General features: G+C 42.3%; 1 protein-coding gene and 1 long non-coding RNA gene across 3 annotated transcripts; one reads left to right on the top strand and one right to left on the bottom strand.

The window, feature by feature from the left end:
• Nucleotides 1–2171: 2171 nt before the first annotated feature.
• RPS16 (ribosomal protein S16) lies at nucleotides 2172–6391 on the bottom strand. Its single transcript, XM_062613834.1, has 5 exons — nucleotides 6252–6391; nucleotides 5422–5523; nucleotides 4572–4668; nucleotides 2517–2564; nucleotides 2172–2366 (listed from the first exon to the last, which is right to left on the bottom strand). The coding sequence occupies exons 1-5, from the start codon at nucleotides 6297–6299 to the stop codon at nucleotides 2221–2223; spliced, it is 441 nt and encodes a 146-aa protein (XP_062469818.1). The 5' UTR covers nucleotides 6300–6391; the 3' UTR covers nucleotides 2172–2220.
• Nucleotides 6392–6399: 8 nt separating this feature from the next.
• On the top strand, nucleotides 6400–11879 carry LOC134161198 (uncharacterized). 2 transcript variants are annotated; one of them, XR_009963867.1, is made up of 3 exons: nucleotides 6400–6815; nucleotides 9453–9564; nucleotides 11050–11879. It is a non-coding gene; the product is annotated as an uncharacterized LOC134161198 (long non-coding RNA). The 2 variants fall into 2 exon arrangements; XR_009963868.1 differs by lacking the exon at nucleotides 6400–6815 and having other exon boundaries at nucleotides 7035–9564.
• The last annotated feature ends 1290 nt before the right edge of the window (nucleotides 11880–13169 follow it).

Below are 13169 nucleotides of genomic sequence, written 5' to 3'. Positions count from 1 at the left end.
GAGTGAACACGCCTTAAATGCCTTTCTACAGAAAAAAGATACATCATCACAAATGTCAACATTTATAAAAAGCCATGAGCACCTATTTTCCTAAACTAAAGCAAAAGGGCAGAATTGTCCTATTCTTTCCAGTTCCCCAGCCCAAGTCACAAAGGAAGCTGGTTTAACTTTGTGTTGACCAAGTACACTGAAATGACCTACCATTAAACAAGTGAGAGAATACCACATCACTACAAAGCTCAACAAAAATCTCAAGTGTCAAGGTACTCACACACCAATACTGAAATTGCAGCGTAAGTGTAAAATAGACACAGGAACACCAGACTTAGAGAGCAACCCAGCAGAAGCTGGGCTTTCATTTGGTTAGTCTCCAACGTTGCTTCCAATTCCTCTCCAAACTGGTTTTTAAACAGAGAACAGTTGAGGTTTGGGCCTATACCTGTTGGGTCAGCTCACACCTAAGACCTCACTCGCAACTCTTTCACGGGACAAAACAGACCTTTCATATAGCCTTTTGTTGGCACATCCTATGTCTTGTCCTGGGTTCAGCAGCAGCAGTCATTTTTCTCCTCCTTGGTAGCTGGTGCAGTGCTGGGTTTTGACTTTCAGCTCGGGAACAGAGCTGATAACAAGGATGTTTTGGTTTGGCCAAGGACTTTGTGAGCCTCATGCTCTGCCAGGGAGGAGGGAAGCCAGGAGGAAGCAGAGACAGGACAGCTGACCCAAACTGACCAAAGAGGTATTCCATACCACAGCACGTCATGCCCAGGAGGTAACTGAGAGCTACCCAGAAGGGGGGGAGTGAGTGAACGAGTTACCTGACTGGGTTTAAACCATGACAGTCTTCCTCAGAACTTGACTCTTTTTTGTCCCTGAGATCATTTCCAGAAAGAAAATCTTCAGTGGACAAGAAACTGGAACTTCCCCACCATTTCACGTTTGACAGACACACCCTAGCTAGATCTTTGAAAATTACTGTCAGATTTTCAACTCCAGGTTTTTCCCATTTACTTCCCTAAGGTCTTCAAATTGTCTCACCTGGCTCATGACATAAGCAACTGTCTGGCTTCCAAAGGAATGTTTCCTTTTATTTTTGTTGAATCATTTAAGGTTGTTCCTCAGGTCTACATCCCTCTGTGCCTGTACTGTGTGAGCATGTAATTGAAGGATGACTCACTCAGACCCAGCCTTATTTATAACACAAAATCCTTACATTTCACATTTACAAAATACTATTTTAAGTATGAATATATGGTGTTTTGTTATTTTAAAAATAAGTTTCCTACACTTAAGATATCCTAATCCAGAAAACTGTCTATTATTTCATACAGCAAGAAAACAAACTTCCAGAACTAATTGGGTTTTGACAATATAAACTTCAAATGCGTACTTCAGAATAGCTGCTTGAATACCCACTTAGCCCAATGTTGCGGGAATTAGCCTTAAGAGGATAAATTCCTTGCCACTGAGCAGGCACAAGTCACAACAGCCCATGCTGTCAGACAGTATTCATTGACATGTAATACTCCATAGCGGTGTTTGGAACTTCACTCTTGGTGTGGTATTTCAGGTGAATATACAAGGAAAACAGAAGTCCTTTGCAAGAACATGAACTGCCAGCACCAGCATGCATGTGGAGACATACTTCATGTGTTGCGTTACACTAGGGTGGCATACTAAGGCAAGCCACCTAACACACAATAGAGAAGTTACTACCTAGGAGTCACATCCACATTCTTGTGCAGTACTGAATAATCCTGTAAACAGACCAAGACATTTTCATATGGGAAGAACATAAGCTACTTACGTTCTGGTTTGTGACACCAGAAGAGTGGCCATCTAGGAACTAGAAAGTCTGCACATCTGTTTCAATTTCCCAGAAAGGCAAAGATTGAACTCTGCTTTAACTAACTGCTATACCATTGTATGTACACACAAAAAACTAGGATGTAAACCTTCACATTCTGCTAACCACACACTGATCAACAGGAGAAAGCTCTTTCTTATTCCCAAGACCCAATAGATCTACACTTACTTACTATGAAGGCATAAAAGAGAACTGCCAACAGCCCTCTGATTTTACTTTAATGCCCATAAATTTGTGCATCAATCTTAACAGTGAAAAAAATCTCTATTCACCCAACAGAAAAAAAACACCATTTACAAACATCAAAATTATCAAATTGTGTTTATTGACTGACACATGACTGTAGAACAATTTTAACGGTAAGACTTCTGGTAGCGTGCACGAGCACCAGGTCCTCCAAATTTCTTGGATTCACAACGGCGTGGATCTGCAACCAGCAGAGTCCTGTCATACTGGATTAGAATATCCTTGATCTCTTTCTTGGAAGCTTCATCAACATCTGTTAAAAAAAAAAACAAAAATTAAAATCCTCAGTTTAGGAAGATTTCTGCAGAACAAATCTGTATTAACATTTCCCCCCCCTCCCATCAAAACTACCAGAAGCCATACACTTCCGCTTAAGGTTAACACAACAATCAAAACAACTTACATTTTTGATAGTAAGCCACTAGTGCTTTGGAAATAGCCTGACGGATAGCTGTTAAAAAAAATGATGGATTAGTAAAGATTGCAACTGTATTTAAAACTTAAACACAAAGAGCCAGTTATCTGAGAAGCTGTCTTGCTTTCCCCCAGATTGTCCTTTCACTCCTTCATCTCCCCTCCCATGTACCCCATGTGACCTTTACTTTGGCAAATCTGAAGGAACCCGTGCCAAGGGGCCCCTCACAATTCATTTGATTTGAGAGCTGACAGCCAAGGAATTGTTCAAGGGCAGTTTCAAACATCTCCCACATACTAACGTAGGTTCATCTTCCACCTACAAGCAGCCAATTTCTAAATCCTTAGAAACACAGTTCTTTGTAATAGTTCTCTGAAACATCTGTACTTTCTGACAAGGATAACATTGATCACTGTGCTCAAAGACTAAGGAAGCAAAAGGGACAGTAGGAAGGTATGAGCAGCTCTTCTAGCAATCCTCAACACAATAAGCCTGTAGCATAGCACTACAGGAACCTAAACTCAAAGCATGTGTATCGGAATAACTGCAAAGGTGCGGTTAGGTTGTTACCTGTCAGAACATCAAGATGAAGATTCCTATGATAACCTGAATTTTCTGAGAAAAAGCAAATGCAATCTACTCCTAAACTAAAACATGTCTCTGCTCTTTAGGCAGCTTCAGCTCCGCTTTAGCCTATACCCAAACCAAAATAGCAGAACAAGCTTATAATGTGTAAAGAGCAACTCTACCAACAGTTAGCAAAAGTATGTCCCCCATCTTCTTTGCAAAGGGAGAAAACCGACCCTTTGCAGGTCGGCTGGAATATGCCTTGAATAACATGGTAACTTGCAACTGAATATATAACCTCTAACAATAAAACCCCTTTTCCCTTCCCAAAATCTTTCTGCTTAGCTGAACTGTCCCATCACACTGCAAGACGCAGACTGTTTCCTCACATTCCCTTAAAATTTTACCAATTCACTTCATTCATCTTACTCCAGATGTTACAGCTTTGCACATAAAATACAACCAGTAAGCCCTTATGAAAAACTACATTTACACAGTGGAAAAAGGAACAGACCATAAACATGTGCAAGTTACTATTCTAAACTCAAGCCTCTTAAATACATGTCTGTGCTGGGTCTGGCTGAGCTCAAGTCAATTTTTCCCACAGCAGCCTTCCTAGTACTACTGTTGGTAGCTAGAAGGTGTTTGTAACACACTGGTGTTTTGGCCACTGCTTAGCAGTGCTTGCACAGCATCCAGGCTGCCTCTCCAACATTCCTTGCTCACCAGTAGGCCAGGGGTGAGCAGGATCTTGGGAGGGGACACAGCCAGGACAGCTGACCCAAACCGACCAAAGGGATATTCCATACCGTACGACAATAAAAGCAAGGAGGAAGATGGACATTTGTTATTATAACATTTGTCTTTTAAGGAACACTGTGTACTGAAGCCCTGCTTCCTGGGAAGTGGCTGGACATCACCACTTGATGGGAAGTAGAGAATAAATCTTCAGTTTTCCTTTGCCTCCACACACAGCCTTTGCTTTTTAAACTGCCTTCATCTTTGCAGATGGCAATTTTTATAAGAGCAAGTAGTGATAGCAAAAGGGGAAATGGCTTTAAACTCAAAGAGGGTACATTTAGATATTAGGAAGAAGCTCTTCACCGTGAAGGTGGTTAAGGTGCTGAAACAGGTTACCCCAAGAAGTTCTGGTTGCCCCATCCCTGGCAAGTGTTCAACGCCAGGTTGAACAGGGCCTGGACCAACCTCGTCTAGTGAAGGTGTCCCTTCCTGTAGTGTGGCAGGAGGGTTAGAACTGGATGATCTTTAAGGTCCCTTCCAACCCAAACCGTTCTGTGATTCTATCTAGACCCATGAGGGGTTTTTTTTCCATCTTTTTTTCTCTTTGTTCCTGTCCTGATGAGCAGGGGAGTGATAAAAGCGACTTTGGTGGCCACCTGGCATCCAGTCAGAGTCAACCCACCACAGTGGCCTGACCTGTTCTAGCCCACACCAGATTCCTGCAAAAAATCATACCGTAGATTTGTGCTACGTGACCACCACCCTTCACACGGACTCTGATGTCAACACCAGCGAACCGTTCCTTCCCCAGGAGGAGGACAGGTTCAAGCAGCTTGGAAATAAAACAGAAAGAAAATTCACTGGTTATCAGAAACCACAAGGATTAGCACTTACAATAAGTTTACAAAATGTGAAGTTATGCAAAGTTCTGAAAAACAAAGCCATGATTTTAGAAGCATATACCCAAATTAAGTACAACTCTTGCAGGGTTCTCTGCTAGTTCATCTACTAGTGGCGCTATAAATCTGCTAAGTCTTGAATTTATTTAAGTTTCACAAATCTTTACAGCAAAGCACATGCATACAGGAATTAAGAGCAAGGGAACAGTTTAAGTAGAATGCTGTAACTACATCATAAAACCAAAATGAGTTTATAAAAATTGAAGATCTGAAGTAGTCTGAGGCGGTTTTTTCCACTACTCATTACACCTTACACTCATGTAATCAGTTCTAGATTCAATCAGCAGTGTTTAAACAGCTATTAAGTCCTAAACAATTCTTTAAAAAGGAGGGCTTTAAGTCCTCCCATTTTAATTTAATAAAATAGACGTAAAGTGCCAAAAATACTTCATATAATTACATTAGCATACATGAAGCCAGTTAAGCAAAAAGCCCAGCCTTCCCCATAAGGAAACCACAGGCGGTCAAGCTTCTGAATTTTTCATGACAGCATTTCCATTTCCGGTAAAAACACACCAAAACTTTTGTACTGTCAGTGAAGCAAGCAACTCTTCTCCATCACCAAGCAATTATGTATATAATGACATTTTAATATCTAAGCGGGAGGAGCCTGGGTCGATGCTTACCTTATACTGCAGAGTTCTGGGCTCAATCATTTCCAGAGGTCTTCCATTCACCTTAATGAGGCCATTTCCCCTCTTGCAGTGGGCAACAGCGGTTGCTGTTTTCTAAAAATCCAAATGCGTATCAGTACAGAATTTCATTTTGGCACTGGCAGTGTTAAATTCTAATTAACAATGTAAAAATCTTAGGTTCAGACTCAAGATCAACATCTCACACAAAACAACAACCCCTCCTTAAACTCCCCAGGTATCAAGGCACCATCTTAACAAAACTATATTTAGTTCATAATTATCAATGCGACAGCTATAAGACTTAATGATAAATGGAAGATACCCTCTCTGTTCTGCAACAAGGTATTTCCATGACTCATTTCCTCCAAAGCGCCTGTTACCTAGAATTACTGGCGCAGTGGGAACTTTACCTTACCACCACCATCTCGTAACACGGCTCTCACATACCGGCAATAAGGCAGGCCCCTGTGGCCTGGGGACGACAGCGGCGGCCGCTGCCGAGTACTCTCAAGAGAACGGACAGAACTCCGACCCAGGGGCCCCAGGCCCATTCCCAAAGAAAGAGAACCCGTCCCCCCACTTCGGCACGGCGCCGGGGACGGGATGCGGTGCAGCACCTACGGAACGGGACACGTGGTCTGCCAGCAGGCCTCGCCACGGCGGACCCTCCCTCGCTCCATCCCCGCCACACGACCCTGCCGAGCAGCCGACGCCCCTGCTCCCTGGCTGGGGCCGAAAGACACCGCGTACGCAAGGCCACGGAGTGCGGCCCAGCCCGAGAGCGAAGAGACGATGAAGCGGGGGCTGCGCTCCGGCCTCACCTTGCGGCCGAAGACCTGGACGCTCTGCAGGGGCCCCTTGGCCGGCATGGTGACTCCTGCAAGAGAAAGAGAGAGGCTGCGTTACTGCAGCATGGGGAGAGAGCGCAGCACGGCAGCGGGGGGCAGAACCCCCGCGCACTCACCCTCTCCTAAGCAGCGGCACCGGGAAAAGGGCGAACGGGGCTTCCCAGCCTCTTCTCAGGGGCAGCCGGGCCGCAAAGCGCAACGTCGTCTTCCGGCAGTGCGACAGTGCGCCCAGACGCCTCTCCCGCATGCGACCGCGCTTTGTGGCAGCTGGAGCGGGGCGGGCTGGGGAGCGCGGTTGCAGCTAGCAGCCCGGGGCGGCCCTCCCTGTGGAGGCGGTGAGGCTCGGCGGAGGGGCTGCGCTTCTGGCTCTGCTGTTCCTTCTGGCGGGGCTGTGTCTGCTTCCTCCCCGCTAACACAGGCGCGGCACCCGGACCTGCAGCCGCCCCTAGGGGATTGGTGGGCACCGGGGAAGGTTTAGCGGAGTGGACCGGGCTTTTTGTGAGGCTTCCCAGCTCCACCTCCGCGTGGTGGCGTAGGGTCAGTTTCTTCAGAATTACCTCACTTTATCCCTTTGGTCGCCTTCATCCGGAGTGCTGTTGGACTCCGCAGACGCTGAGCACGCTTTGTCCCCCTTTAAGAAGCCAGCTTCTGTCACCTGAAGCTTGCGTGCCGAGTTAATGCTGCTGCTTCTGAATGTGCCCGCCGGGGATGTCCCGCCGTTCCACGGGAGGAACGCGACAGGCCCTGACCGGGGCTGGGTGTCACTTCTGGGTGACCGGTTCAGCACCCTGGGGGAGGGCAGCCCGTCCTCAGATGGATGAGGTTAGGATAGGGAGAGGAGGAGCGGCGGGGAGAGAGATAACCCACGGCACCAGCTGTGACATGGATTACAGCAGCTTGAAGGACCTCTTGAGAGGGATAGAGGGGATGCGTAGCCTGGGAGAGGCTGTTTCTTCAGTTACTTAGAAAACATCTAGTGGCGACACCGAAGTGTACTTTCCGCTGGGTATCGCTATCACAAGCACAACCCAGCTGGGCTTCTGGTATAAAGACAACAAAACGGTGCCTTCCCTAAAAGGCTTACTGTCACTTTCTGGACCTGCTTGAGATACAGCAGTGCAAAATACATAGCTCTTTTAGTTCCAAAGTTTGGTAAGCTGCCAGAGAAGATGAAGCATTAAACCCTGTATTCTGTTCTAGCACTATACACTGAGGCACATTCAGACAATTCTCTATGCCCACTAAATTGTCCAACAACCATCATGTTTAAGATCAAGTCGAGTTATTCTTAGATTCAGGGCATTCACAAACCAATTGGAGCTTTTATCGCTGTTTTCCTAGTTTAATATATGTCATAAAACATGGAATTTAAGTTGCTTTCAGACTGAAAATATTTTACTGCTAAGGCTTAGTATTTAATATGCTAAATTTTCCAGAAGGACAAAAGCAGACTCTATCAATGAAGCAGTCATGCTCCTTACATACTTTAAACAATAGAGATTTAAATTACTATGATTAGTTAGAAAGTTGACTGTTCAAATGCAACAATCAGTTCCTTTGTTTTTGGACAGGATTTTAAATACTGAACATTAGTCATCAGTCATGTGGGGATTTGAACAAGCACTTAGCTTTATGCAATTTGAGTGATTAGTTCTATTCAAGTGAGTAGTACTGTGCAGAACGTGTAAGATTTAGCACATCTCAAACCCCCGATTGTACAAAGCTTTAACATGTGACCTGAAAAGTGTTGTGTTTTCTGAGGGCTTTAAGGCTGTTTCCAAAGAAACAGTGTTTCTGCAGTCACACTTGTCTATCATCCTCTCTTTCCCCATCATCTGGGGAAGGGGAATGGTTGCCAATCGTTGGCCAGTTTCAGTTAGTTTTCACAGAAGAATGGAAATTTCAAAACCAATTTAGCTTGTACATGTTTGGTAAAAATAGGTGTCTCTATAGAACAGATCTTTTACTTGCATAATGAAAGCAGCTGCAGGAGCTGAAATATTAAGACATTACAAAACCATTATTTAGGTGAAAAGTAATACCTAATTAACCCAGTTAGACAAAAAAAAGGTTTAACTAAGACTTACAATCAACCCTAAAGTGAGCCATCAGTACTGAGTTTTGTTGGGTGTTCAGGGCACTTTTAAAGGAAAAGAAAGCAAATCTCAATCCACTCCTGCTGTGGGCATCATGTGAGATCTGCTAATGAAGACCCATCTTTTAATACCAACTACACCATTAAATAGGCAGGTTTCAAATGTCTGCTTGTATAAAGCTTGTATTTTAAGAGCATGGTTTCTGAGGTACTTCAAAATCTATCCTCATTTGGGTGTTCATCTGGTGCATGTTCTTGCTGGAACTGAAAGCATTCATCCTAGAAGAACCTGTATATAAAACCAGTGATATATCTACATATATATCTTCCTGTTTTCTGTTAGCAGAATAAGAAGATAACCAATATATATTGATAGTGTTGCCTGGAAGATAAGGTTAAAGGCCATGTACTGCTTGTTTGGTTTGCTTTCTAGCATAAAAATGGGAGAAGGACCTAAAAGGCATTTAGAAACCATGTATCATAGAAATGAGGCTGTAACATTTGAAGACAAAATTAGATCATAAACATCACCATATACAAAAGAAAAAGATACCAGAATGGAAATTAAAAAAAAAAAAACAAAACAACAAACAACCCCTTTAAAGTCCAAGCACTAACAAAATACCTGTGTATCCCTGCAGAGCGCTTTAAAATGGTAATGTATTCCTGATTCAGAAAGCAACAGTAAGACTCTCCAAACACCACCTACAAATGCTTGTCTTCACTTCCTTTTTATTTGTAAAATAATTACACCTGTGGAATGTAAGCCACTTGTTTTGCAGCCTTTGGTTGGTTGTTTTGTTTTGTTTTTTTCACTTTGTAGCAGTTCAAATAGTTACTCAGCATGCAAAAGAGTGAATTATCAGGCCCAGAGAAATTAAGGCGTATCTGCAGATAAATCACTCTTACCAGAAAGAGCCTTTCAAGAGAAAGCTGGCAGGGTTGAGCCCCTCTTGATAGGGCATTTATATTTTTCTTAACTGGAGGAAAAGTATTTGGATTTGATTATAAGTCCTTGATTTCACAGTGATTTTGTATTGTGCTAAGAGTTGATGTCTTGTGTATCTTTGTGCTAACAGGTATCTTACAACTACTAAATCTTTTATGTGGGCGTTTAGTGAGTCTTTGAGGGATTGAGAGTCTCACTGCCTGACTTCCTCCGCTGGAGCTGCTTTGACATCCTAGCAGGCTGTAAGGTGCTGTTGTGACCTATTCTCTGGCAGATCAGGCATACGCACTGCTGCTGTGTCTAGTGTTTAGTGGGAGCAGCAAGGGTGTGGTGGCTGGGTATTGCACAGGGGGATGTCTCTGATGTCTCCAGTTGTTTCCCCACTTTGCAATAGGAGCACAAACATTGTGTAGCTTACATGGCTCCATGGGGATGAGGGCAGGAAGGGCATGGCAGAGGATGGGCAAAAGTGAACTAAGCAGAGTCCAGTGAGCAGGGCTGAACAGAGCAGCATTGTATTGTATTTGGAAATTTGCCAGGATGGAGCCCACAAAAAACTGCCATTCAAAACCTGGGTGTCAATCCACTGCCCACCTATGCTGTCAGGCTTAGGTAGTGCAACCAGTGAATTTTAAATGTAGGTTTGAGTGTTAACAGATTTTACGTGGTGACCCTATGCAGGGTCACCCTATGCAGGAATCAAATATATTGAAGATTTTTGCTATTTAGGTGTTTGTGTGGGTATTGTTTTGTTCGGGGATTATTTTTTTTTTTGGGGGGGGGGGGTGAGTTTTGGGTTGGCTGTTTGGTTTTCTGGGATTTTATGTAGTTTGGAATTTTAAATAGCAAGGAACTGGGCTTCCGTGTGAAGTCATGATGTTGGTTCTCCACTTGGACTTTGTCATCTCTCAAATCAAATTCATATATAAGTTAAAAAGGTAAACATTCCAGGAGGATGGCATTTTAGTTTCCACTTAACACAGAAGTATGTAGCTACTGAGAGTCTAAGGCACAGAGTCAGGGTCAGTATGTTAACAAGGTCAGCTGTAATGTGACTCTAAATTTCCTCATTTAAAGGAGAGAAAATCCTCTCCATGGAAAAATAGAGCGAGAAATAGTGAGATTATCTTCCTCATGTATTATCTGAAACATTAATAGAAAGGTGAGAGGTATGGCAAAATATGGTCAGCTAGTTCTATATATATGTTGTCATAGAATATAACAAAAAAAGTCATTGTAAAAGTAAAGGGGTATTTAGGAGGAAATACGAAGAAACTTTTCTTCTACATAGTCCATAATCACATTAAACAAAACTTATCCCTTGTGTCAAAGTATCCCAATTTGCAATCAAATCATACATTGTAGGATTTTTTTAGCAGAGTGGGTAATTTTAACCAGGGAAACGATAAGTTCATATTTCATGCATGCTAAACAAAGTATATTACCTGCAACTTCTACTTCAGACAAAGCAAAAACATCTCTATACGCTTCTGAAGGCTTCTGTCTTGTACAGATTTCTGTGTTTCGAAAATCAGTGGGTTCCTTCACTGAGAAGTATGAACCATTTCAGGAAAGAACATGGGGGGGTTTATGGCAGCTCTTACAACCTGAAAGATCTGGAATACCAGAATATAGCTCTCATATTACATTTTACAGCTGATGCATGTTTGATGATAAAGTGTAATTAGCTAATGGATCCCGTTATTTCTGATGCTTGCTTTTCACAGATCATATTCATCCAGGCTGCAGCTGAAGAGTTTTCTAAACCCAATTAGTGCAAGAATGCTATGACCAATGGAAAAATGTTTGATGCATGCCAGAAAACAAATCTTCCCAGCTCTTGGAAATATGTTCTGAAAACAAATAAGGATCACACAAGGATTTTCATGTTAATAAATACTTTTTTTCTTAGGAAAATATTTAAAATCTAAAGCAAAATTTTCAGTTTAATTACCCTTCTCTAAGGAATGTCTTATAGCATAAGCTTGGGAAGACAAGGATTTATCCTGATTGGTGTGAATACTGACTCCCACTTGCAGATTATAAATGTTAATATCACACTGAGATTGAAAACACAAGTAATATAGAAATTAACACAGTGACAGGCATATTCACACTGAAATTCTTTGAATATAAGTAATTAGCAATACAATAGGTTACTCAGGATGCCACACTTAGCATTGCTACTTGGAAAAATCACAATTAATGATTGTCTTGGCTTTAGTTTTGCATGAATAGTATAGCACTTCCAGTACAATAAACAAAAGAAATACAAAGCCCATCTTCTATCTGAACATAGAGACAGACATTATTAACTTGTTATTTTAGCTCTGTTACCTGACATTACTGGAATCTGTTGTGATTTAAATTTACAACATGCATCCTATTTACAGTGGCTGGAAAATCATATTATCAGTTAACATACTTCAGTTGGAAAGTGTATTAGCTGCTCTGTCCATATGTTAAAGGATAAAATCTAAAAATCTAGGGCTTAGATTTGGAATATGACTCCATCTGTGTTTGATCTTTCTTGCAATACAAGGCTTTCGTGAAATTTTTTGACACTAAATTTGAATTACTTAAAACTCTCCTGTTGTATATTCACAGAATTTGCTCTTAAGTACGAGTGCGTGAGCTCATACACTCACACTTTCATGTGTCAACAGGAATCAAAGTTCTAAGAAGATGACCGGGCAACAACCCAGTACCCCCAAGCTACACAAATAAGCCAACAAATAAATAAAATCATGTACATGAAACAATTATTTTTTTTTTTAGAACAGAACGGCATCTTAAAGCTTCCTGCTGTATTTTGCAGCCCCTGGGGGCTGCTGCTCAGTTTAGTTCCCTTTTTTAGAAACTAAACACAGCAGGGTCCAGTGGGATCCAGCTGCCCTCTCTCAACTCTTCTGCAGAGACAGGAGTTGTCCTGGGTCTTAGCTTCCACAGGCATGTTGGGATCCTTTCTGCTTTTCTGTGTTCAAGAAATCTGGGACCATAGAAATGGACGCCTATTTTGCACCTCTATAAAATGCAGGCATTTTGCCCCTGTTGGTTTAGTTATGTTCAGATTACAAATAGGGTGTTGCACTCCATGATCTGTAGGTCTTCATTTCTCTTTAAATCTCGTTTGATGTAACTATTGATAGGTTGCTATCCTCTAGGTAGATAAAAAGATGTGATTATTGACTGCAGAAATAGACAATTATGCACACGCTTCATTTGCTTGGTTTAGAGCAGAAAGAGGTAGATTTCTGTGAAGTTATATTAACCTCTACTGAGGTAATTCCTATTTCTGATTTTGAATCTGTTTGTTGTTTCAAGTGAATCATTTTCCATTGCTTGTGATAAGCAGAAGTATCAGAGCTCATGAACTGTTGTGTACTTAGTGACCTACCAGAGGACTGAGACACTTTCTTCAGAAACTGGAGCAGTTGAACTCTGAAGGATAATGAACCCTTTTGGCAAGCCTCTGTAGGGGCTCCGGATGGAAAATCTTGTGTTTGTGAAGCAGAGAGTGAAATGTAATGACTGCCCAGCTTGTAGCATTAAGGGAAATAAATGCATTTTCATCACACAGGGCTGAACACAGCTATGTTATCTGGACACTGCATGCTGCTGGGAATCATGGGATCATCAAACCAGAGTTTCCATCTGATACAGGATCGATAAAGTGGTTGTTACCTGTAGCTCTTGAACTGAGACAGAGGTCAATTCTCAGTGCCTTGTTACATTGTAATAGCTGATGCATTTTAAAGTAACATCTCCACCCTCACCTAGCCCTTTGCTCAGGGACAGTGGTGAAGAAGTCATAGGGTCTGGTATCTCCAAATATCTCTTTGTAGTT

This window comes from Pezoporus occidentalis, unplaced genomic scaffold (assembly GCF_034315485.1).
Source record: "Pezoporus occidentalis ecotype Australia unplaced genomic scaffold, CSIRO_AGI_Poc_V1 ctg17, whole genome shotgun sequence".
NCBI lineage: Eukaryota > Metazoa > Chordata > Aves > Psittaciformes > Psittacidae > Pezoporus > Pezoporus occidentalis.
The sequence above is the reverse complement of the archived record's forward strand: the minus strand, read 5'-3'. Positions and strand labels throughout refer to the sequence as shown.